This window comes from Centropristis striata, chromosome 19 (assembly GCF_030273125.1).
Source record: "Centropristis striata isolate RG_2023a ecotype Rhode Island chromosome 19, C.striata_1.0, whole genome shotgun sequence".
Lineage (NCBI taxonomy): Eukaryota > Metazoa > Chordata > Actinopteri > Perciformes > Serranidae > Centropristis > Centropristis striata.
In genome coordinates this window covers 34732123-34758716 of record NC_081535.1, presented here as the reverse complement: position 1 = coordinate 34758716, position 26594 = coordinate 34732123, and the positions used below count along the sequence as shown (strand labels likewise).

The 26594-nt window shown below is 42.2% G+C and overlaps 1 protein-coding gene across 1 annotated transcript; it reads right to left on the bottom strand.

Moving 5' to 3' along the window:
- Positions 1-26339, bottom strand: jmy (junction mediating and regulatory protein, p53 cofactor). Its single transcript, XM_059358663.1, has 10 exons — positions 25386-26339; positions 14964-15137; positions 6745-6895; positions 5610-5779; positions 4384-4549; positions 3363-3553; positions 3121-3201; positions 2835-2927; positions 2218-2740; positions 1-678 (listed from the first exon to the last, which is right to left on the bottom strand). The coding sequence occupies exons 1-10, from the start codon at positions 26223-26225 to the stop codon at positions 368-370; spliced, it is 2700 nt and encodes an 899-aa protein (XP_059214646.1). The 5' UTR covers positions 26226-26339; the 3' UTR covers positions 1-367.
- Between the last annotated feature and the right edge of the window lie 255 nt (positions 26340-26594).

Here is a 26594-nt window from a genome sequence, read left to right as displayed (position 1 = left end):
CATTATTCAGTGAGGTGTTATTACCATGAGAGAGAGAAAAGAATCAGAAACACTCACGTCCTAAAACAAACCCATCACAGCAAGCTACAGTACGACTCTGACATGTAGACTGACATAATGAGAGGTTACAGGTTGTTTCCTCGGTTGCCACGGCAACAACATAAAAAAGATTAGTGGTCCATCTTTACAAACACAGAAGTATGAATAAAAAAACAACATACTTCTGAGCGGTTTTCTGATATAAAAAACAAAGTAAATCAGGTTTTTGTTCAGATTGAGCTCCAGCTGGTTGAACCGGGCCGCTCTGCTTCTTTCTCTCCGTTTGGCTCCATAAATCCATAAAAAACCTTCTTCCATCCTTAGTTCTCTAGTTCTCCCAGTCGGTGCAGGGCAGACCTTCGTCCTCGGACTCGGACTCTGGCGACGCCTCCTTGATCCTCCTCAGAGCCTCGTGGATGCTGCGGGTCAGGGCGTCGGCGGAGTGGGGGAAGGTCTTGGCGTGGCGCTGCTGCTCCGGCCGGGTCCGGACCTTCTTCAGCCGGACGCCCTGCCGGATCTGAGCCAGGATGTTGTCGCTGTCGTCGTCGGGGTCCGGCGCCAGGACCCGAAGCTCCGCCTTCCTCAGGTGGAAGCAGCCGCGCTTCAGAGACGCCAGAACCTCGTCCATCGGGGAGCCGGCTGCAGGGGCACAGAGACACAACACAGAGATTAAAAACTCTTTAATAAAGATAAAGATTAATGACTCTTTAAAAGAAACAAGAAACTCAGATTAAGATTAAAAACTCTTTAAAAGAAACAAGAAACTACAACATAAAGATTAATGATGTTTTAAAAGAAACAAGAAACTCTACTCAGCTCTGCTAATTAACTAGTTTATATTTTCATTTTCGGGATGGACAACTTTAAATGTATATTAATGTCTTTTAATGCAATTAGAGCTGGGAAGAAACAGTGTTTTCTTACTTTTGTGTATGAAAATACTCAATGTAGGGACCAGTGCTGCACTACTGTTATACTGTGGATTTCTTCTTCTTCCTCTTCCGGACGCTTTTCGTCCCGCTACTAGTCCTACAACTTGAAGAGTTGCAGGACAAATTATATATCAAAACGTGCGGTTTGATCGGGATCGGTGTGCTATTACTTTTCTCTACAGAATACGAATTTTTAAAAACTGCCCAAAATTTTGCATTGAAATGAATGGGACGGCCGGAAAGAAATGAGCGAAAAAGAACAATAATTGTAGATTTTTTAAAGGTCTACTTCTCCGGCATAATTTCACCTAGAGACTCCATTTAAACTTTAAACAGTAGACACAAGTCTTGTGTATCGGTGTATTAATCCACGTTTCGATAGGTCATATAGTTTTTTATCAATCCCTGTTCAATGACCATGATCATTTTTGGAGAAATTCTGAGATTATAATGGGTGTGTATTGCACGGAATGTTCGTGTCACAGTGTGTGACATCATCACCAGAGTGTAGAGGGAGAGAAAAAACTGTCAAAAAATAAATTTTAAAACTGCGCTCCAGGCCTCAAATTCCTCTCTACAGAAATAATTTATACATAGAAACGTAGGAAAATTAGTCTTCTCCCTCACAATCCTCTGGTAAAGCTGTCAGAGTTATAGTTTGGGCGTAGGACGCACGGATGATCCACCAACACCACCAACAGCCTCATTGGCTCCCATATTAAAAACACAGGAAGATTTCAGAAAAAGGGACATTTAACATTTTTTTTAGATCGCTCTAACAAAGCTATTTTTTCATTTTTCTTAAAAAAAAACATATGTAGACGTTCAGGAAGAACTCAGGACGCTCAAAGTGAAGTCGGATCAATGATAGGTATTATGGTTTTGCCAAAAATGCTTTCTGTTCGAGGCCAGAAATTCCAGTCTGTCCACCTCTGGCTGCTGTCACTCTTTCATTAACAGGTGTCAGTTAATTCTGTTGATTGCTTTGATCTTTGATGTGATTACAGTTACAGATACACACACACATGCGCGTAAGCACTCACACTCCACACACATTTTGAGGTTAAAGGGCATAGTTTGAAATCTCTGAAGAATCTCATCATAGTGTACACACACCGGCAGTAGCCCCCGTGGCCCTTTCAAAATTTCCCCAGAGGAAATTTTCTAGTTTTTATTGTTGGTGTCTGCTTTCTGTAGAACTTTAAAGACTTCTCATGAGTAACGATAAGGCTGAGCTCCTCCTCACCTCTCCTCCACTGCGAGGAGTCCAGCGAGGAGGTCTTCTTCAGCTTCTTCCTGGCCGTCTGCAGCTGGCTGCTGTCGAAGAAGCGAGGAGAGAAGGGAGCGAGAGGAGGAGACGAGGAGTCAGACTGCTGCTGCCGCTCCGGGCTGGGGTTCTCCTCCATCCTCCCCCCCTGCTGCTCCTGCTGCTCCTCTGAGGGAGGGAGTGGTGGAGGAGGAGGAGGGGGAGGAGGAGGAGGAGGAGGAGGAGGAGGAGGACCCAGTGACAGGATAGATGGAGGAGCTGAGAGAGGAGGCAGCGAGAGGAAAGGAGGCGAGGAGTCCAGAGTCTGAACTGTGGGTAAAGAGAGGCTGTCACAGCTGCAGGAGTCAGGAGGAGGAGGAGCAGACAGCTGAGGGAGGTCTGAGGAGGAGGAGCAGGGGGAGGAGTCAGTCTGGACGCTGGTGGAGGCCAGCTGAGCGTTTCTCCTCCTGCTGGGAGGCTGCCGCAGCCGGCTGGTTCTCACCGTCACCTGGCCCGGGTAGCGCTGGTTAATAAAGAGAGGTCAGAGGTCAGAGGTCAGAGGTCAGACACGCAGCAGCTCAGGTGAGACGTTCTCACTGGATGATGTCACAGTTTACCTGTTTGAGGCTGCGGAGTCGGTCCAGAGTTCTCCGTCTCTCCTCACTCACTCTGATGCTGCTCCTCCCATCCTCCTCCTCAGCTCCTCCTCCCTGCAGGAGAAACACAGTCATCAGCATGATTTATCATTCAATGATTTATGATTCAATGATTTATGATTCAATGATCATTCTGTTCTCTGTTAATCTGACTCAGTGACATCATGCAGTCTGAACCAGAGCCTCAGCTTAATACTCAATATACTATACTATACTATACTAAATATATATAAATATAGAGTCTTACCTGCTGTAGTGTCTGCAGGGAATCACCATGGCAACCTTCTCTCTGTTGTATCTTGTGGTTGTGATTAACAATACAGATTTCCTATTAAAGAAAGAAAAAGCACATAAATATTGCAATAAAAGACTCTCATAGTAATAATAAAGTGGAATAAAAGACAGTCTGAGTAATAATAAAGTGACAGTGAACAGTGTGCAGCAGTTCTGAAACAGTCTCAGAGGTGTTCCAGCAGCAGGAGGTCTCACCTTCTTGTTCTTGAGGTAGACCTTCTTGGAGGTGATGCGCCCCCTGCGGGCCTCCAGCTGCCGGGTCCTCTGCTGCAGGAGGAGCAGCTCCTCCTCTCTGAGGGGGGAGGGAGGAGCAGCGGGGTCCTCCTCCCCCTTCATGGCATCAGGACTCTCAAAGGCATCGTAGTACACCACCTCATCCTGCCGCTCTGCCACAACACATCACACATTACACATGGAGTTACAGACAATAATAATAACAACACATCACACATTACACATGTTAATAATAATGTTAATAATGTTGTTACAGACAATAATGATAATAAAGGGACTCAGTTTAACATCCAACACTTTACTGGCTGTTAATAAACTGAACCTGAAGAGGAACACCTGTAGCTGCTGTTCCTAATCTCAATTAAAGTTCATATATGAGTTACGGTTGAAATCTTCTTTAAAAAAAAAGCTAAAATAATTGTTTGATTTAGAGTTCTGCAGAGCTGAACCAGCAGCAGGTTTTTGAAGACTAAGAGAGAAAAAAACCTGATAATAACAAGTCTGGGAAGGTCTCAGTGGTTCCTATTCTCTAATTCAGATTTATTCCATGTCTATTTTAATCAGTAAACACACTTATTTTAACTATCTTAATTTTAATTATGAAAATCCTTCCCAAATACAACCCAGTCTCTTTTATTTATTTTTCTGTGAATGTACACAAATATAATTGTATGATTCTTTAAATGGAAATGAGCATATCTGTATGTATAATCTAACCTTGGCTGATTAAAAAGATTTAATATACAGTATAGATAATACATGAGCCACTAACAATAACAATAACAAACTGTTTTGGATGCATTTTAAATTCGTTTTTTTTAAATTATGTTGAAGACAGCATTGACAGATGCATGTTTCTACTGTAAAACAGATTTAAAACTGCAGTTTTTGTTAGTTATCAGCAGACGTATAGAGATATCAGTATATCTGTAATAACGAGGGTTGGTTTCATAACATCAGTCAGGTCTCCAGGTGAGCTCACCTGTCATCTGCCTGCGCAGACTCTGCAGCTGCGCAGTCAGCAGCAGCTCCTCACAGCGCAGCACCTCCGCCCCGACATCATACAGCTGCAGCTGGAACTCATAGTAGAGCGCCTCCAGCTGGTCCAGACGCAGCATGGCGTCCTCCCCGCCCTGCAGACTCTGCATCTACACACACACACACACACACACACACAGACACAGACACAGACACAGACACAGACACACACACACACACACACACACACACACACACACACACACACACACAGACACACAGACACACAGACACACACACAGACACACACACACAGACACAGACACAGACACACACACACACACACACACAACACACACACACACACACACAGACACAGACACACACACACAGACACACACACAGACACACACACACATTACATTACATTACTCTTCAAACACAAACAGAGGGCAGGCTGGGTATTCTGCAGTACTTCTATGCTGCACTAGTTGCTCTGCTTGTTACACACTCAGTAGTTTCTATGTATTTTGTCATGTTCAGCCAGTGTTTGACCCCAACAGTGAGTCATTCCCTGTTAACACCAGGATGTTATTCTCTCTGCAGGATGTCTGAGCCATGAGCTCATGGTTCTAACATTCATTATCTCGCTTTTTTCCTTCTCGCTCAACTTTTCTATGATGACATGTTTCTGTCCCCAACTCTTGTTATTGTCAGTCAAGTGCTGTAGTTAGGTACTTTAATATTTACATTTAATGCTCAAGTATTACCTAATAAATGTACTTATTGTAAGTCGCTTTGGACACAAGCGTCTGCTAAATGACATGTAATGTAATGTAATAAATGATGATGTATTAACATTGATTAAGGCATCAGTAGTATATAAAATAGCTGGAATTAACTCCAGATTCACCGGCTTTAACGTTAAAGTGATGAACAAATTAATGCATCAATAATTATATTATGACAATAAAATATACATTATTCTTTGGTGGGATATTCTACATAATGAGTCATTCTAATATTGGTACTTAAAGTATATTTTGATGGGAAATGTTATGTACTTTTATTTAAATAAGATCTTCAATGCAGGACAGAGTACTTTTACACTGTGATATTACTACTTTTACTGAAATAAAAGATCTAAGTTCACCTTCCATCACTGGTGTTTGTGTCTTCTTAGAAACTCTTTTAATAAAACAGCCGTTGGTGAATCCATCAGTTCTTTACCTCCTCCTTCAGGCCGTGTTTCCTCTGTTCCAGGCAGATCTCTTTGGCTCTCATCAGCTGCAGCGTTTCTTTAGAGACGGCGTACTGCAGCCGCTCCATGCGCTCCACCGCTGCCGTCCACGCCGCCTTACCGAACTTCCTCTGGTCGGCTCGCATTCGCTCGTACAACGCTGCAACACATGACGTCATGAATAAAGTAATCTATCTATCTATCACTGTCAGAGCTGCAATCACCAGTCCACTAATCTAACAGTTAACTGACACTGTTAAATGGAACTATTTAGATAATCTATGAATCCTTTTGGTTAGTTTTTCTCTGCTGTTAGCTTTTCTGCTTTCTCTGTTTATGTTTATTAATTGAACGTCTTTGGGTTTATGATGATCTGCTCAGAAAAAAACAAGACATTTGAAGAAGAACCTTCGTATTTGAACACTTCTGATAGATGTTTAACGTTTTATAGAGTGAACTGTAAACTGATTAATCAAAAGAGGGATAATGAACAGATTAACCCTCTCAACCCCACTAAGGCATGTCCCCCCCCCCCCCACAAAAACAATGACAACATTACACAATTTATCATAGAAAACTGTAAAAAAAGAAACTATTGGCAGGTCTTGAAATAAAAACATTAAACTCTCGAGACCAACAGAGGTTATAAAAATGTAAATAGCTATATATATTTAAAGCATACGGAGCCTCCATTTTTATTTACTGAACCAAACTTCTTGAGTTGTTATGATTGAGCTGCAGTAATAGGTAATAGGAGGTCCAGGACAGTAAAACCTGCTCAGGTTCAGAGGGTCGGATCAAAGAAAATAATGTCTAGTTGCAGCTCTAAATGGAAGCTGAAGCAGTGTTTTAGTGCAGAAAGCTTTGACTGAAAGGAGGTAAACTGTCCTTTATCTAAACAGGATCAGTCGACCAGTTTCCCTGCAGCTCATTGCTGAGATGTTTGAGGATTAAAATAGTTGTGGAGGAAAGGGGACCTGGAGATCTGAGACTGGGAGGTTTTAAATCATCTACCTGGAGAGCTAGCTGCACTTTGTTATGAAGTTCACATACATCACAAAGGTTCAAAGGTCACACGGAGACAAAAGCTTCCTAAAGACAGGAAACGGTTTTATTTCTGTTTACCTTTCTGTGCTCGAGTCGTGGTTTCAAAGAACTTGACGGTCAGGTCCTGAATGGAGAGAACGGCAGCGTGAGCCTTCTTCTGCCACTCCTCGTCCTCCTTCCTCAGGCCCTCCACCCTCCGGGGACCCAGACGCTCCGTCTCCAGGCAGATCTGGAGGAGGTCAGAGCAGCTCGTTAACGCATGGTTAACATATAATATTAGCTTCAGCACAGGTAACACAGTTCACACAGTTTATCAGTCACATATCCACCACATTACATATTATATTATATTATTATATATATATATATATATATATATATATATATATATATATATATATATATATATATAAATATATTATTTATGGACATTTATTCGATATGAATGAACAAATATCCTTATTTTTACAATCTATGGTCTTCAGACAAAGAAGGAAAAAAACTCTGATTAACTAGTTTTGTTTTTAAACTGATTGACAGCCCTAATCTGTTTATTATTTTTTTAAGTAAAGGTGATAAAAATGACCCAAATTAGCTAATTAAAAAGCAATAGTTTTGCATTTTGGGAAATATGCTTATTGGCCTTTTTTGCTGAGCATTTCTGTATTCTAAATCTGAAGCTACCGCCTGCAGCTACAGCTCCCAAAAGGTAAAAGTATTCCTTTAAGAAGTAAATTCTGTAGTTACAAGGAGTGTCTTTCCCATCACATCACATCTAAGCAGATTTATGGATGTTAATTTGCGATGAACATTAAAATCATATCTGTGGAAAGTCACCCTGGATCTAAAAATGATATTTATGGTGTCAGATGTTTGAGTTATGACTCCAGAAAGACTTTCTATAATGACGCAGGAATCCGGTGCGGAGGGTTTTAATGCCTGCATGTGTCACAGCATGCAGAACTACAATAATTAACTTCCGTTGTCTTCACCCTTTCACCTCTCACTGCTTCTTCCCCTCCGCCCCTCTACCTCCACCAACCCTCCACCTCTCCTGCTAACCCTGGTGTAGTACCAGCAGGCTGCAGCAGGTGGTGCTAACACCGACCAGAGGCTGGTGTTTAGAGTGACACTAACCCAGTGTCCTACTGGGCTGCTGCAACAATAAATACAGAGGAGAAATGTCTGAAAACAAAACAAGAAACTGTGAATAGAGTCTGGAAGGAGCTCCAGTTAAACATCACATGTCAGCTTCATCTTCCACAGCTCGTGTTGGGCCATGTGAAACACAGAGAAACAGGGAACGCAGTGCCACGTGGAGTCCTGGTCCTGCTGAGAACTGAACCCCACCTCCTCCAACACCAGACCACATGGAACAAAATGTACACAGACGGATTAAAGCCCCTGAGAGCCCCGTGCACACACACTCATATATTAATATCTCAATGTAAAACAGATGTGTGGAGGTGCTCAAACATAAACACCAACAAACCTCAAAGGCCTTGATTTAAGTCAGCCAGCATACTCAGTGCTTTGTGTTGTTTGTGTGTGTGTGTGTGTGTGTGTGTGTGTGTGTGTGTGTGTGTGTGTGTGTGTGTGTGTGTGTGTGTGTGTGTGTGTGTGTGTCTGCACGTGAGCACATGGAACAGGGAGTGGTTTCGGGGTGAAACCGGGAGCGAATGGGGGAGGAGAGATTGCGTCAGAGACCAGAAAGAAAAAAAGTCTCTGACAGAATCAGAAAAAAAACGTATAGTTCAGGAATGAGAGAAAGAACATATTAACTGAAAAACCGTTGCAGTGATCTCACTGTTTAGGTATCCTACAACAGAAAGGACACAGAAACAAAGCAGCAACAAGAGAGGAGCAACCTGAACACCAGCAGAGCACTAAAAGGCCTTCAGCTGATCATGTCACACAGAGAGACATGTCAGGCTGCCTCTGACTCTGTGACATTTTAAAGCTTCTGTTGTTTCACTTGTCGTGGTTGTCAAACTGAAGCCAAACGTCTCTAACGTCTCTGGATCCAGTCGCCTCTGACTGTCAGTCTGCTCAACTGGTTTTATGCAAAGCAGAGAGCATCAGAGCAACTGGCAGAATGAATCTTTGTTCAGTAGCTTATTAAAGCAGAACCTTCAGATCTGCACAGCTCTTACCTTTAACTTAACACATCAGTCTCATGTCAGAATGAGCGCTACGCTAACTAGCCTACAGCTGAGTTACATGCAGTCAGACTGAAATCTGCAGCACAAAGGAGGTCCAAGTAGAGAGAGGAGACAGATTCATCGTGGCGTGCAAAATGTAGTCAATGATCTGGGAAACAGTGTGAAAAGGCTCATTTATATTGATTTATGATCAATGTTCTTACAGTTCCTCTTCTCACACAAAGAGTTCTCATGTGTAAAAGAGTTTTCCACAGATTCATGATAATTCAAGATGATTACTCATCGACTTTGGCAACATCATGCATTTTTTTTAACAGGATAAAAGATTAACTTGAACTTCAAAATTAATTTGACCGAAAACAAATAAAAAATGTATGTAAAATAAAAGATAAATAAGTATTTGATGTATTTGATCAAAATAAATGTGATCAACTTGTTGTTACATTGTTGTGCGCCACCACAACCTACTGACTAGTACCTCTATGTAATGTATATTTTTAATCTGTGCTTTTCTTCTGCTTGTCAAAATCCTGGTGCCTAAAAAATATGTGTAGAGCAAAGTGACATAATTATATGAAAAATGGAGGGTAAAATCTTTGCTGGGTAAGTGAAACATCACGCTCACACAGACTGAAAAAAAAAAGAAGAGACAGGATGATTTAAAGGAATATCACCTATAAAAGCTACTGTTGTCACTCACTCTGTCCCTGACCTCATCAATACTAACCATGTATTCATCTCCAGTCATAATCACAGTGTGAGACAGAAACTCTGGAGCGATGAGCTCACTAATCTACTACACACCTAAATGTTGATTTGGATTCAAATATACCCTCAATTCTTTCAGATTTTACTTGCAAATTAGCGTGTTGTAACCTCAGATCATAATGTCTGCTGATACAAGTGAACAACTACATATCTAAGCAGCAGTTTTACCACTAACTTTTTTTCAAAGTCAGCTACTAACTTTTCTTCTTGTTTACCACTAGAAGAGACAGGAAGTGGCGGGGGAAGATGCACAGAGAGTGATTTCCTTTAACACCTCTGGTCAACAGCTCTCCATGACACAACACAGACGTGTCAAACTCCCTAAAATAGAAGTGACGCCAGTTCTGGTAGCTGGGATTACAGCATGGATGGTGTCATGGTGGACCTTATCATTTGGTTAAAATAGTCTCAGATACTAGGTGTGTTTATCTGTGTGTGTGTGTGTGGGGGGGGGGGTAACACTAGTGAGCTCAACAAGGTGCTGTAGTAAAAAGAACTCCATGGCCTGCAGCTTTCTGTATATTCTCTGATGAAAAGTCCAAAATAAACAGTGGGGTATTGTGTGTACCAGAGCTTGATGTATATCTCCTTCCTCTGTGCCAGAGAGCTCCATTGTTATTAAAACACATCAGTGAGCTCCACTGTGGCACCATGAACACACACTCTACTTTATTTAGACTGAATCACACACACATTGTGCTGCTGAAACTAAAACTTACTAGAGCACCAACTGTGGATTAATCCGCCGCTGAAAATAGTCCAAAAAATGCAAAGTTTTCTTCTGTTTGCTTGATAAAAACAATTTTTTTTTTTTTAATATACAAGTATTGACACATTTGGTCTTTTCATATGATTAGTCGACATAAAGAAATATAGCTTTTCTTTTAAAGCACATCGAGACAAATTATCTCCACATAATCACAGAAGTCTTTCCTTCACAATTTGTACTCATACTTATAAATGTCTGCCTGCAGCTTGTTTATCTGGACTAAATGTTAATTGTAAATTGAAATACAAACTTAATTCAGGTTTGTCAGCTGTCTGACCTATTTATTTATTTATTTATTTCAAATATTCTTATGGAGCCGAAGAAGATTATACATTCAGCATATTGTTCTATCAATGCTCATTTCCATTTATATAAAATACTTGTACAATTCATGTACATTAACAGATATAAAAGGTATAGGACTTTATTTTGATATTTGAACAGTATAAAAACAGTGAAAAAAGAATAAAAAAGCAAAAGCAATAAATAACTACATTAAATAAAAATTGACAAAGATAAAGTAAACATGCCTATTATTCAATTAGTATAGAGCTGGAACAATGGACAATAAATTAATCTGCAATTTGATGATTTTCTGGTTTTCTCCATCATTTATAAGACATTTGAAGATTCATTACTAATACTAATAATATTTAAATTATTGTGTCAGATTTTGTTGACAGCTGGTGTTTAAGGGACGGCCACAGCAACCGTTGCCATGTAATAATGCAACTGAAACAGTAACTGGACCTCGCTGTGCTACAAAAGTATCTCAGACACGTTACAGAGGATCCACATCTTTAATTCATGGCTGACCTCTGACCTTCCAGGCAACAGGACACCAACACCAACCACAGCACCAACACCCAACAACACGTCCAACAATGCTCCATTCACTAAAATACTCCACACCCTTTGGTGTTGATTCATTCATTCACTGCTCCACCTGGACATCATTCACTGATTCATTCATTCACTGATTCAGTAAAAGCTAAGAGGTCTATCAAAGAGTTAAAGATTAGATTTTACTGCAGACCTGCAAAAATTAGTCTCTTCAAGTTGTAGGACTAGTAGCGGGACGAAATTGCGTCCGGAAGAGGAAGAAGAAGAAATCCACAGTATAACAGTAGTGCAGCACTGGTCCCTACAGATATTGCTGGATGGGACCAGTGCTGGGGAGATTGCCCCGAGACCCTAATTATCTCAATTCATTATATTGTTAATGTCAGAAAATACTAAAACATGCCATGTCTAACTTACCAGAGACCAAGGTGACATCTTAAAATAGTATGATTTATACAACCAACAGTTATTATCATGAACGACAAAGAAAAGCATCAAACTCATATTTAAACGTTTGGTTTACTTGAAACATACGACTTAAAAGATACTAGATATCTGATAACCGCTATAGCTCTACTCTGAAAACAATCACCATGAAAATTCAGACCTGCAAAACACTAATATATATATATTAACTCCTCCTAACCTGGTGTACAACATTCCCTCTCCTGTTTGACGCCTCTAGTGATTGGTTCCTATCTGGCAGCTCTGTGGTGTGTTGCTCTCCAGCATCCTCACACCTGTCCATGTGTCTTCACACCTGCAGATGGAGTCAGGAGCCTGTGATCTACCTGCTGCTCTGGTCTCTTTCACCTCACCTTTAGGCCCGTTCATAGTGCATTCCCGATATATTGCCGTAAAGATCTGTGCTGGCTTCTCTCTTTGGGGTGTTCATAGTCATCCTGCGAAGGCATGACATTGGTGCCCATTCATAGTGCAGGATTAATGCCGGTTTGTTTACAATAAGCCACAGACACTATGCACAGTTATGTTGTATGTTCATGTTGTTGATCAGGATTTGGTGACTGTTTGACTCAGTGGGAGGCGTGCTGCCAATGAAACTTCACCTATTTTACGCCTTGCCGGCTTGGCCGATTCATGGTGATCCTGCTTCCAACAGTCCCACCAGTTCAACGGCTCTGTGACTCCCTCTGAAGGCGTTACAGAGACTCTGAAGGCGTTACAGAGACTCTGAAGGCGTTACAGAGACTTTGAAGGCGTTACAGAGACTCTGAAGGCGTTACAGAGACTCTGAAGGCGTTACAGAGCCGGATCACTGGATCCCCCGTCCTGCTTTTGGCACGTTCGTAGTGTAGGCGAGACGTTCCAGAGGTGTAAATATGGCGGCTTGAAATGGCACCATCAAAGGGCCTTTTGTGGCAATAAATAGGATGCAAACTGCATGGAAATGAGCCCTCTCCTTCCCTTGTGACAAAGGCAGAGGATCTCCACAATCTCGACTCATGATTTCAGGAGAAAGCAACAGCCTCTACTGGCATCCAGGTTCATTTACATACAGCTTTGTTTGCAGCCGTTGGATCAGCCTGAGGGGAGCAGGTGGGAGAGCTGGGAACTCTGGCATCGTACAGTTCAGATTCTCAGAAAACTTCATGAAGCACATCAGAAACGTGCAGAATAGTTAGAGGGGGTTTCACATCTCCAACCTTCAGGTAAACCTGTCCAACACCTGTTTCCAGTTCAGGGACTCACAAGATATCCTGACTTTAAGGCTACATCTGCTTTTACCACCTTAAAATCATGTGACTTTCTCTAGTATTTTCTGTATGTTTTAACTGCAGCTGAACACTGTGGTTTTAAGCAAATGTCACCCAAATAGGATGAAGTAGTGCATTTGTTGAGGACTATTTTTAGCTGTGAATTAATCCCAGTTTGGTGGTCTGGTTAGTATTCCAACAGCAAGACGGTATTTGTGGGATTTAGTCCAAATAAACATGTCACAGTGCAGCGATATATATCACACGTATACTTATCTGTAGATGCATTTTGTTATTTTTTTGTCATTTCATGGCATTTGTTGACAATAATACAAGCATGACATATCACCAGACTGTTCCTTTAAGATAAGGTGCAGCATCAATTTTGGTGATTCAGTAAATTGTCTTAATTTAGAACAGCAGCCGCCCAAGAACCCAAATACCATCTTAGTGTAACACACACTGATAAAACACACCCACACAGTGACTGGTGCTGCTAGTGACACGCTGCTGGAGGAGCACGCTGTAAGGATGTAGTTTAGAGAAGGAAAGAACTCAACACAACAGAGAGTTGATACAGATACAGATACAGACAGCATGTCCAGTTCAACAGCACTCAGTAAACCTGACTCCCTGAACACTCTCACTAACAACATACAGACGTTCTGCTCATGTTGTTTGAGAAGTCTGTTATTTTTGCCTCTCTACCACTGACTTTCTCCTCTGTTGTGTTTTTTGACTCCACCTTGAACTCATGAGGTTTAGTGGAATGGACACACCTGTTAGCTGTGGTTACTGGAAGTACAGAAGCTGTGTCTGAAATCAATCATGATTGAAATTAACAATAAAGTGTGATATATATTTACGGTCATTTTATTTTAAAACAAAACAAAAACAAGAAAAAGCTCCTTGTTAGTCCAGAAACTGGCTGATAAATATCCCGTTTTTACATTTTCTTCAGTATCGAAGCAATCCAGTGATAGTTGTCTGGACATCCATGGGTACACTGCAAACTACAGCAGCTAATTCTGCATATATATTCTGCATCTATACTCTTAATGGGGACAATTTGACAAAATGTACAACCCCACTATAGAGTAAAACTACAGACTATACAGGAGTATGACATGAGGGGCGATGTAAAAAATGGTTTATTTCATAGTGGAAGCAAATCTTTTCTCATATAAATTGTATTATATTTTTGTGACACTGTTATATTATTTATTTTTATTTTTGGAAAGCACACAAAAGTGGCCCTCAACTATTGCTAGCAGCAGAGAAGCTGTACGTCAGCAGAGAGAGTAGCTGGAATTCCCTCGGTGGAATGTGGAATTTCATCGTTGTTTTAAAGCGAATTAATCCAATCTGTTGTTATAGTTCAATATTATTAAATGCACATGTTCATAAATGAGTTTAGTGTTGGTAACCTCTTCCTTCTGGGCTGTTTACCAAGTAGGAGGACTGTGACCTATTGACCCCAGCAGGCATGTGTTCAGACTGTATGCAGCTCTACAGTAGAAATTACCCTGCAGATTTACTTCCCTTTTCAAGCCTGTAATGAAGAAAAACAACAAAGATGGAGTGGAGGAGAAAGAGTGTGGAAAACAGAAGAGTGTGCTGAGGCTGCAGAATTACTGAGTGGTTTAGTGGCTGCTGTAATAATACTTATGCTGGTTGTTAAGCCGCTCTGGGTGGAGGGGAAAAAGCCTCTCTGGCTGATCCTCTGCCCTCCACAGCCCCCAGATGCAAAGCTACATGCTAGCATAGAGCGACTACATCATCATCATCATCATCAGCACATGAATCCTCAGCAACTAATGCCATTACAGTGGACTTAGGAGCTCAATGGAGGACATTATCAAGCAGTGGTTCAGGGCTGGTTTCCCAGCACTAACATGGTTCTTCTAACCACCAGAATAGAATATTAACTGGTGGAGAAGGCTGCAGCACAGAGCAGTTAGCCGGCTACACGGAGGTCTAAACCTACTTAAATCAAGCCCTAAAACAGATGGTATTTGTATCAGTGTGTGTGTGCATTACCTTAATCTGCTGTCTGCGCAGCATGGCCAGCTCCCTCATGTCCCTGAAGGGCTGCAGCAGGTAGTGGTAGAGCTGCGTGGTGGCCTCCAGCAGCTCTCCGTACGCCTCGTCCTCCTCCGGGTACACCTGCAGCAACTCCACCATGCTGTCCATGGCTTTGTGTTTGTCCAACACCTGGACATTTAGAGTGAAGATATATTGAGAATGGGTGCAGACAGGGATACACAGGGTGCTACATGTTCCAGTAGAACATCTAAAGACAAGGATGGTGTTATTTTATCAAGAAATGCCATTAAAAAGACCAAAAGTATTCTAATCTTTAGCACACAGCCCGGAGCCTATTGGTGTAAATCTTTGCTGAGAGGATTAATCAATGAGTTGATCAACAGAAAAATCAATCTGCAACCATTTTGATAATTATTAAAGTATTTTTAAAGCCAAAAGTTCACCCAGGCTTCAGCTTCTAAAATATGATATTCTGCCATGGTTCAAGGATGTCCTGATCAGTATTTGGAAAGTTGTTTTTTTGTTTTTTTTTCTTTATCAAAGAGCGAGAAAGTGAGCACTTCCTATCCATGGACAACAATATTGAAGAATCCAAAAGGAATTCAGATTACTTTTTAGTAGCAGAGGGTTACATAATGCTTTAGTTTTGCAATTCATGTAACCAGTTCTTTAGTTATATTTTAAAATAAGCAATTTGTTACCACTACTGCTCAGCCTTCTGGAGCCTGTTTAATATAGTTAGTCAAAAAAAAAAAATCACATTCTCACTGTGTCACAGGTGTACACTAAAGAGCCTATTTAATATCGATAATAATAAATGAGGCAATGGCTGTGATGCTGGCTTTGCTCATTTTGATGGAAAAGTGAGTTGAATTCATAAGTCTTATCTACACAAAGCTTTTTTAAATCCTAAACTATAAAAATGAGAGTGAAGAAAGAGTGACAGAGTGTCTGTGTGAATGTGTGTGGTTCGTCATGACACCATAAAATATATTGTCCGAGTGGAGTACAATGAGAATAAATTGGCCCCAACTGTTGCTGATTGGTACCATATGTGCTGCCATCCACAGACTGCTCATTGTTTGTGAGATAAACCCTATGAAAACAGCTATTGTACACACAAATACAATTCATGTCCCAGCTCTCAGAAACCAGTAGCTCCAATTCATTCAGCACAATACTTCTCCTTCACTTCTGCCTCAGATAATATTGAAATGTGCCACCACCCGATCTTCGTCCAAAGCGGTGGATAAAGTGCTCTTCTCTCTGCGAGCAGCTATAGATATGAATAGAGACTCTTATATGAACTCCAGGCTGCTTTTCCAAAGCCCTCCACGTTGGCTGAGACACTGAACGATTCAGCTGGAACACTGCTCCCACTGTTTACCTTGGGCCGGTCTCCTAGTAACCACTGGCCAATACACGGCTCCCTGGGCTCCTAAAGGAGGAGCGACTCCTGCCTGGGCTACAGGAGGAGCGACTCCTGCCCGGGCTACGGGAGCGACTCCTGCCTGGGCTAAAGGAGGAGCGACTCCTGCCCGGGCTACGGGAGCGACTCCTGCCTGGGCTAAAGGAGGAGCGACTCCTGCCCGGGCTAAAGGACCGACTCCTGCCTGGGCTAAAGGAGGAGCGACTCCTGCCCGGGCTACGGGAGCGACTCCTGCCCGGACTAAAGGAGCGACTCCTGCCTGGGCTAGAGGAGGAGTGACTCCTGCCTGGGCTACAGGAGCAACTCCTGCCCGGGCTACGGGAGCGACTCCAGCCCGGGCTACGGGAGCGACTCCTGCCCGGGCTACGGGAGCGACTCCTGCCCGGGCTACGGGAGCGACTCCTGCCCGGGCTACGGGAGCGACTCCTGCCCGGGCTAAAGGAGCGACTCCTGCCCGGGCTACGGGAGCGACTCCTGCCCGGGCTACGGGAGCGACTCCTGCCCGGGCTACGGGAGCGACTCCTGCCCGGGCTAAAGGAGCGACTCCTGCCCGGGCTACGGGAGCGACTCCTGCCCGGGCTACGGGAGCGACTCCTGCCCGGGGTACGGGAGCGACTCCTGCCCGGGCTACGGGAGCGACTCCTGCCCGGGCTACGGGAGCGACTCCTGCCCGGGCTACGGGAGCGACTCCTGCCCGGGCTACGGGAGCGACTCCTGCCCGGGCTAAAGGAGCGACTCCTGCCCGGGCTGCGGGACCGACTCCTGCCCGGGCTACGGGAGCGACTCCTGCCCGGGGTAAAGGAGTGACTCCTGCCCGGGCTACGGGAGCGACTCCTGCCCGGGCTACGGGAGCGACTCCTGCCCGGGCTACGGGAGCGACTCCTGCCCGGGCTAAAGGAGCGACTCCTGCCCGGGCTGCGGGACCGACTCCTGCCCGGGCTGCGGGACCGACTCCTGCCCGGGCTAAAGGAGCGACTCCTGCCCGGGCTAAAGGAGCGACTCCTGCCCGGGCTACCGGAGCGACTCCTGCCTGGGCTACAGGAGCGACTCCTGCCCAGGCTAAAGGACCGACTCCTGCCCGGGCTACGGGAGCGACTCCTGCCCGGGCTACGGGACCAACTCCTGCCCGGGCTAAAGGAGCGACTCCTGCCCGGGCTACAGGAGCGACTCCTGCCCAGGCTACAGGAGCGACTCCTGCCCGGGCTACAGGAGCGACTCCTGCCCAGGCTACAGGAGCGACTCCTGCCCGGGCTACAGGAGCGACTCCTGCCCGGGCTACAGGAGTGACTCCTGCCTGGGCTACAGGAGCGACTCCTGCCCGGGCTAAAGGAGCGACTCCTGCCCGGGCTAAAGGAGCGACTCCTGCCCGGGCTAAAGGAGCGACTCCTGCCCGGGCTAAAGGAGCGACTCCTGCCCGGGCTAAAGGAGCGACTCCTGCCTGGGCTAGAGGAGCGACTCCTGCCTGGGCTAAAGGAGCGACTCCTGCCCGGGCTACGGGAGCGACTCCTGCCTGGGCTACAGGAGGAGCGACTCCTGCCCGGGCTACAGGAGCGACTCCTGCCCGGGCTACAGGAGGAGCGACTCCTGCCTGGCCACAAGCTATGCAAAGCTACAGAGTTCTGGGTTTCTGGCACCATTTGAGCATATAAAACTTTTACAGATACAAGTGCTGGAATAAAGAACTTGATATATTCTTTCACTGCTTCCTTTGAAGCCGGTTCTTTTGTAGTGCAACATTTCCTGCAGCATTGTATTTCCATAGTCAAATCTACTAGTTGATGGTGAAAGGCCAGCAGCTGCTCCCTGTGAGCTGATCAACAGCAGGGTTACCGTCTCAATAGAGCTGAAACAATTACTTCACTAATTAATGAGACGACTATAAAAAGAAACAGTCTGGAGCTGCAGCAATAAGTTAAGAAATTGATTAACAGGATAATAATTTCCAGTTATTTTAATAAACAACAAATCTTTAAAGTAGGTGCTTCAGAAAATGCCATTTTAATAGTTCTCTGAATGAACTGAATGCTATTTAAGAGACATAAAATGCAATGAAACTTTTAAAAAGGGGAATACCAGTTATCTTTCCCACAAAAAGCACTCTTAAAGTAATTTTTCATGCAAAAATTGCATGAACTGTAATTTTCAACATCTCAAATCTGGAATGTTCCTTTCTTTTTTCTGCTTAAAATCATATTGACTGAATATCTCTGGGTCTTTCGACTGACAAAACAAGACAAATGACAAATTAAGACTGGACTTAGAGAACTGGGTTGAACATTTTTCACCACTTTCTGACATTTTATGGACCAATCGATTAATTGATTTATCAAGAAAATAATCAGCAGATTTATTGATAATAAAAAAAATCATCATCAAACCTATCTGCATAATTGACATTATTCTTTAAACGACTATTTTCCTCGTCAAACTGTGAGGACTTGCTGCAAATTTTCTTTGTCTAAGTGTACACTAAATACATTTAAACTTTGGACTATGGACAATATAATTTCCTTTGACTTCTTGAAATTGGATAAAGGACAATTTTCATCACTTTCTGACATTTTACTTACAAATAATCAGCAGATTAAGTGATGATAAAGAAATCTGTCATCACCCTCTTTTTAATCTTTGGTTGACTTTGACTCATGTGATGTTGACTGTTTGCAGGGTCAGTGTTGTAAAAAACAAAAGGACACGATTAACTCTCAGTGAAGTTATGAAAGCTTCCAAACAAACCATAAGAAAAAGTTAACGAACTGAGTTATTGATTAAATGATCAATGTTTACACTGATAGAGCTCTACTTGCCATCCAAAATCCTGGTCTAGGGTCAAAAAGCAGCATCCAGGACTTTAGACATAGTTATCTTAGCTCATGTAGAATCTGTTTAAACACCAAACAAAAATGCTGGCTCAACATGCTGGGGATGATTCTAATGAATGACTAGTTCAGGTTACTGTCTGAAGCATGTGCATATGGCCATGCTCCTCTGGAAGGAGGAGGGTGTATTTAAAAAAAAAAAAAAAAAATTGCCTTTTCCAGAGAACTGCCTCCCCCAGCTTGAAGTCTGCAGAAAGCACTCCAAAGTGCAAAGAGTACATAATTAGAGGAGTGATGTGAGCTCCAGTGTGTCATCAGGAATAACTCTTCCAGCTTGTTGGAGCTAAATCTGCTCCGTCTTGTTGGAGGACTCTTCTCTCTGCCTTTTAATTGAAGTATCACACAGGAAGTTGACGCCTCGACTGTGTTGCGAGCAGACACTAACTTTAACAGCTCTCTGAATTAACTAAATGCCATTTATGAGACATAAAATGCAATGAAAGTCTAAAAGGGGAATAGCAGTTATCTGTCCCACAAATAGCACTCAGTGAAAGGTTCTTAAAGAGCTGCCACCAACCAACTGGACCTACAGCTAGTCATCATTTCTGCCAAGTGGGTTAATTCTGCACAATCTGGAAAGTTTTCACATTGTGGGGATACACAAAAGGATTAATGATAGCAGAAGTCTCTACATGCACCTGCACACAAGAAACTGCTTTCAGCTCACAGATTACCAACAGAAGGTCACTAATCTAACATGTGTTGGTGGGGAACAGAACTAAATACTACCTGCATACCCCAACATGAAGCATTGTAAACAAACACTAAAATGTTGTTCCACAAAGCCTCCGCATGGCACAATAATCCCACTAAGGCAGCTGGGACTAATGTGACAAAACACACACACATCAACACACTAAACATTCAGGAGTAAATATGCCTATGACCCCTTGTTGTGTTTGAGTGAAATGTATAGAGAGTGAGGAAATACATGCATGTGCATCAGAGATGAAACTATTAATCCATTACTGTTTCAACGTCATTAGAACTTTCATATGTGAATTTGTCTTTTATGACAATAAACCAAATATGTTCAGGGTTTGAACAGCTGGCTGCACATAACAAGACATTTAAATCTGTCGACTAAAAGGTCTGATCTCGTGATGGACAATTTTGACTGTTTAACATTTTATAGACAAAGGCTGAACTGGAAAAAAACAAACATCAAACTGCAATCACTTTGACTAGTATTGAAACTGCAATATCATTCTCAATTCTGTTTATAGTTGTATTTTAGTCTCCTTTTTCCTAAAACCTTTTATACTACTTGTGTTTAAATCACTTTGTTTCCTGCCCAGTGACTATAGATAAAAAATAAGCTTATTTATATCTATATATCTCTAGTACAGCTAAGAAGCTGTGCATGGTCCTTGTCAAATAAATAAATAAATAAATAAATAAAATAAATATTGGAGGGAATTGTCATTTTTGCATCATTGTTCTCATTTGCAATGAAAATATATCAAAATAATCTTTCTAATCAAGGATATGTACCAAGTAGAATAGAATTTGCAGGATGGGACATCTCTGCAGCACCACAATACTTAATGCAAAATGGTATTTTTCAACACAAATTGCTTTTTAGATATTGCACTAGTTCATATTGCGACTTTAATTTTAAAAAATCATGACTTGTTCAGCCCTAGTTTAAAGCATCAAGCCTGCTTTGACAATGGCTTTTAAGTTTGTCAACCCCTAATTACAAATGTAGTTAATGTTTCATCAGCATCATAAGCTTTAAATCATCATCATCACACATAAAGCCATTAAAATGTATCTGCAACGTGTCAAGTTCACCATCAGCCAGCCTGAATGTGTTGAACCACAGGCCAGATAAGGAAAGATATAAGTCTCTGGTCAATGATTGACAGACTCATGGCCTACATCTGATGGTTCCACCAGTCGGCCTTTTCTCTGTTTGGCTCAGTTATCATCACAAACAGGAAGAGATTCAGGCTGCAGCTTGATGATAACAGAGATTCTCCAGCTGCTCCAAACAGCCATAAAACAGCATCACAGGAGGAGAAGAAGCATCCAGCAGTAACTAAACTCTGCTGTGATGCCTTTATTACTGCTTACAGACACAGAGCTAGTGGGCATCTCCCAGTAATGCCCTCCTTAGACTTTCTTATAATCACATAATATTTTAATCCAAGTCTGAGGTCTCTTCTTCATAGTAGCCAGTGTTATGGAGCTATACAGTACATTAGCTTCTAATGTGATGATTATTTTCTCCATTAACTGTTAAAAATGTTTGGAAATTAGTCAAAAATGTCTGTTTTGTTTTCCCACAACCTAGCATTATGTATTTAGCTTTTATTATAGGTGCAAAAACTAAATATATTTAAATAACTCATATATTGCAAAGAAAAGCATTAAAGCTTCATATCAACATAACAGTACATTACAAAGTTAACTATTATATGACTGTAAGTAGAATAAAGAGTGGTAAAACTCTCATTTTCCTTTTTTTCTTCCTCTCTAAACAGGTAATTAAATCCAGACTCCAGCCCTTTAAATTGCAGCTCAGCACTCTGGTTTATTTTACCTACAGCAAAGCTTTAATAAGAATGACTTGGTGGCGGGAAAATGTAAACACGTGCAATCTAATAAACCTCGCTGTGATAAACAACCTCTGTTGTTGTCGTTGACATCTCAAAGTAATGATTTTTGACACCGTTTCTCTGGGTTTCATTTTTTTATGATCTGTTTCTGATTTTGTGTTCTTCCATGCATGCAAATGAATCGGACAAAAATACTAAAAACATTACATCTGAATCCCACCAGATCCGAACATGCTGCTGAGTTCTCATCATAGATTAATCTGCAAACTGTTTTCTAGATTAATCGATTTATCTTGGAGTACAAAATGTGTCAGAAAATAGTGAAAATTTTCCTGTTTCCTAAAGTTTCTTGTTTTGCCTGAAAAAGAGCCAAAAACCAAAATATATTCAATTTAAAAAGACATAAAACAGAAAGGAAAGTAGTAAATCCTCATTTTGACAATCTGGTAAAGGTGTGGGGGAAAATCGATACAGCATAGTATCGTGATATTTTGTGTGGCAATATTATATTCATTCATGGCCGCCAAGTATCGATATTTAGCGTTACAATGGCCGGTGGGCTGTCAGTTTTTTACGCCGTTTTCACTTTTATGAATATACTGGAGATAGTGGCATCATATGAATCTAGAAGATCTCAGGAATCTATTGGCCCCATGTGGTCAAAATAACGCTGCAAAATTAGTATTACTTATTATTAGTAGTACTATTTTTAGGTTTCATTAAAAAAAAAATTAAAAACAGTGAAGCCTTAAGTTGAGGAAAGTTTGATAAAATGTTACAATTGTTGTCTTCAATACAGGTTTGATATCAGTTCAGTTTGACTGGATACTTTGTTGGTCAGTCTTTGTCTGTCATTTGAGGCTTCCCTTATCATCATCATCATATTTTGACAAATTTGACCAGAAACAGAAAAGTCCTGCTTCTCTTGCAACAGATAATCAATTAAACTCACCAATTATATAACCAAAAGTAACTGATTTTATAGCTGTTACAATCAGTGGATGAATCGATCAACGGTAGATTTACTGCCAACTATGTAGTGTCCAACGTCTTTGCACTAAATGAGCGTTACTATGGGTTTGGGCCATCCGTTGGGAGAAAACAAGACGTTTAAGGAGATTATCTGAAGCTGTGGCTAACCAATGTTCACTATTTTATTACATACATACAGATAAAAAAGTTTGAGTTGATTTTTTGATCATGATAATCAATAGCTGCAACTAGATTTCAAACACTAGAATCAGATGAAATGTATCCGTGTCATTTTAATAAATGCAGGTAGAACCAGAACAGGTCACCATCTGCTTCAGAGCTGAGTCACATATAAACAACATTATTAAGTTTCATTTAATAACTTCTTCCTGGTTGGTTTAACTCTTACTCAGCTGTTTTTGGGCCAATCAGTTGAACAAAAACAAGAGAGGTGACAGACTGCCGGAGGCTTTGTCTCCACTAAAAACATGTAACGTGACGATCATCACAGCAAGACTTTATCTCAACTACACAGCAGTTTCTGCTCTAACAGCTGGATCATATCTGCAGTGGTTGCAGGTGCATTTACTACAAACTACAAGAACTGTAGTTGAGTAAAGTTGAGGTACTTGTACTTTGAGTATTTCCATGTGATGATGCCTTATACTCATACTCTACTGCATCTCAGAGGGAAATATTGTACTTTTTACTTCACTGCATTCATCTGACAACTTTATTTACTTTTAAGATTACAGTTTTTGTGAAAATCTAGATGTGTTTATTTTGAATGTTTGTGCTAAACTGACAGACAAAGTGTTCTGTTGTGTTGTTAAATCCTTCTTAGGCTAAATAAACTATTTAAAACCCTCTTAGATCTGCTGGAAATGCATCTTCACAGAGCTGGAAACAGGGCTGCTTCTTTAAAGTAATTTCTCATGAAAAACTGGCAGAACATTTAGTTTTCAGCCTCTAAAATATGGAGATTTCCTGCCTTTGTTTTTTTATGATCATAAAGTGAATGTCTGGAGTGACAAAACAGGACATTAAGAGACTTAAACTTTCTAAATTTCTGAGAAAGAAATTGTTATTACAGGACAGCCACACTCCAAACATATGATGATCATATAGAAATAGGTGCATTCTGTAGTTTAAACTACCCAACAGGATATAAAGTGGGTGTAAAATAACATAGATACACTTGAGTAATGCTATTTTATGTTTTGTGATATGGTTATGTGTCTCTATCGATTTTTAATTCATAGTTTACATACAAGGATTTATGGAAGAAGTTTATTTTATGCTGTATTTAAGATCCCAGTCTTCTGATTGCATAAAAAGTTGTTTTACTATTATTATACATATGGTGGTGTGTTCTTTATACTGATTTCTAGTATTCCTGAAACTAGATTTGAAAAAAATGGTTTATTGCAATATATCAATCATAAACTCTCTATTGTACGTATCTTATCGTCAGATTAACAAAGCACTGATATAAAACAGGTAAAATTAGCCGTTCTAAAAAATAAAATGCAACATACAGATAATAACACTGACTGGGATCATTTTATTCCAGAATTAGCACTTTTACTTTTTAAGTAGATTTTGCTGATAGATCATTTTACTTAAATAAGGTTTTGAGGACTTGTAATGGAGTATTTTCACAGTGTTGTTTTAGTAATTTTACTTCAGTAAACAATGTGAATACTATATTTGGCACATGGATGAAAACATATGTTACCTTCTCACACTGCAACAATCTCAACAGCTGTGGTGACACATCGTTTCTCTAACTCCACCTCTAATTGTTCTCCTAGTTTTTTCTATGGAGACTCCCTTCAGACTATCCAGCCAACTAGAGAGTGATGTGTGGCCGCGGATCATGTTTCAGCCTGAGAACGTGCAGCAACAGATGGTAGATCACAGGACAAAGGAGGAGGAGGAGGAACAGACCAGGAGGCTCAATTATACTCACAAAACTACATGTTCTGTCTGTGGTTGGCTCAAATATGCATTCTCTTATAATAAAAGGTTGGCTTTAAGAGTGTATAAAGTGCTTTTATAAATATAAAGTAAAAGAAGAACCATGCTAAACTTACATGCTCTCTAAGAAAGTATTCAGGGAGCCTGTGTGACAGTAAAATATAAGTATACATACTAGATAAAATGCGGAATATCATCATGATGAGTAACTGAGTTCACACATATTCTAAGAAAGTATTCAAGCAGCCTGTGTGACAGTAAAATATAAATAAAATGCTGAATATCATCATGATGAGTATGAGAGTTGACATATTCGTTTAGTGATTTGAACTCTGGTTTTCCATATGGTAAACATAATATTTCAGTTACAATTACTCAATTTATGTGGTAATTGAGCCAAGTCAATTCATTCAGATGTATTTGAAAGTATTATTTAACTTTACTCATTACTCGTGTTGTGTTTAACAGATCTGAGAGCTTTCAATCAATATGTTTAAGTGTAAATGTTGCACTGATTGAATTTGGTAATATGCATTATTATTATTATTTTCTGAGTGCGTCATTCAGACGTGATAAATGAGCAGTTGTTCACCTCCTGCATGCGCCTCCTGCTCCTCTCCAGAGCCTCCTCGTAGCCTTTCTGCCGCAGCTCGCTCAGGCTCTCGTAGTACTCCTCCGCGTCGTCGCTCCCGGAGAAGAGCACCTGGGAGAGGATCCTCCAGCCGCAGGTGTCCAGGGCATGGCCCAGGTACACCTGCAGCTGGTAGCACAGCGCGTCCGTCTCCCGCTGGGACACCCGGACCCCCGGAGCCCCGAACAGCACCGACCACACGCCGGACTGCTCCTCCGGGAAGCGGGGCAGGCACGGCTCCAGGGCCGAGTTCACGGCGCACAGCTGGAGGTGGGCCGCCCGCAGGTCCTGGAAGGAGAACAGCCCGGCCCAGCTGAAGTCCTCCCGGCCCGAGCTGTCCCCGTCTCCCGGGTCTGCATCATCCACCGGGTCCAGGATCTCCATGTCGACCACCTTGGGGGTCACAAGGTCCCAGGAGCCCAGCGTGGTGCTCACACAGTCCGAGGTCTTGGAGCTGGAGAGTTTCTTCTCCCCGGTACTGGTCTTTGTTATGGCTTTCCCCTTCGGGACCGAGTGGGGTCGAACTTTACCGTCTTTCTTCGCCGTCACGGGACTTTTTGTGCCTTTTTCCGCCGCGGAGGAGGCACCGGGAGGAGGACCCGGGACCGCGTCGAGCAGCGGGTCCAGCAGAGCAGCAGTCCGCCTCTGCACGGTCCGGTCGTGGCAGGTGATGGCCAACTTCCCCTCCACGTCGTTCCAGGCCACGATGAAGACGAACTTATGCCTCTCCTTCTCATCGAAGACCCGGGGCCGGACCGAGACCCAGCCGGACTCCAGGGTCTCCTCCATGGTGAAGGACATCTCCTCCAGCCCGGAGGAGGAGGAGATTAAAAACAAAAAGAAGCTAAAAACAGACGGAGGCCAGCGGCTGCTGCTAGCTAGCTCCGCTAGCTGGAGGAGTCAGATTAGTCGCAGGTGGAGCAGCTGATTCAGGAGGAGAAACAGGAGGAGAAACAAGAGGAGAAACAGGAGGAGAAACAGGAGGAGAAACAAGAGGAGAAACAGGAGGAGAAACAAAGGAGGTGCAGCTCTGTTTACCCGCCGCCAGCTGCGCGCGAGGCGGAGAACCCGCCGCGGTTCTCCCTGGTCCTGGTCCCGGTCCGTCTGGTTCTGGATCCGGACAGTCACAACATGTTCAGGCGGCCAGACGCGCTCGGACCCCGCGGCACG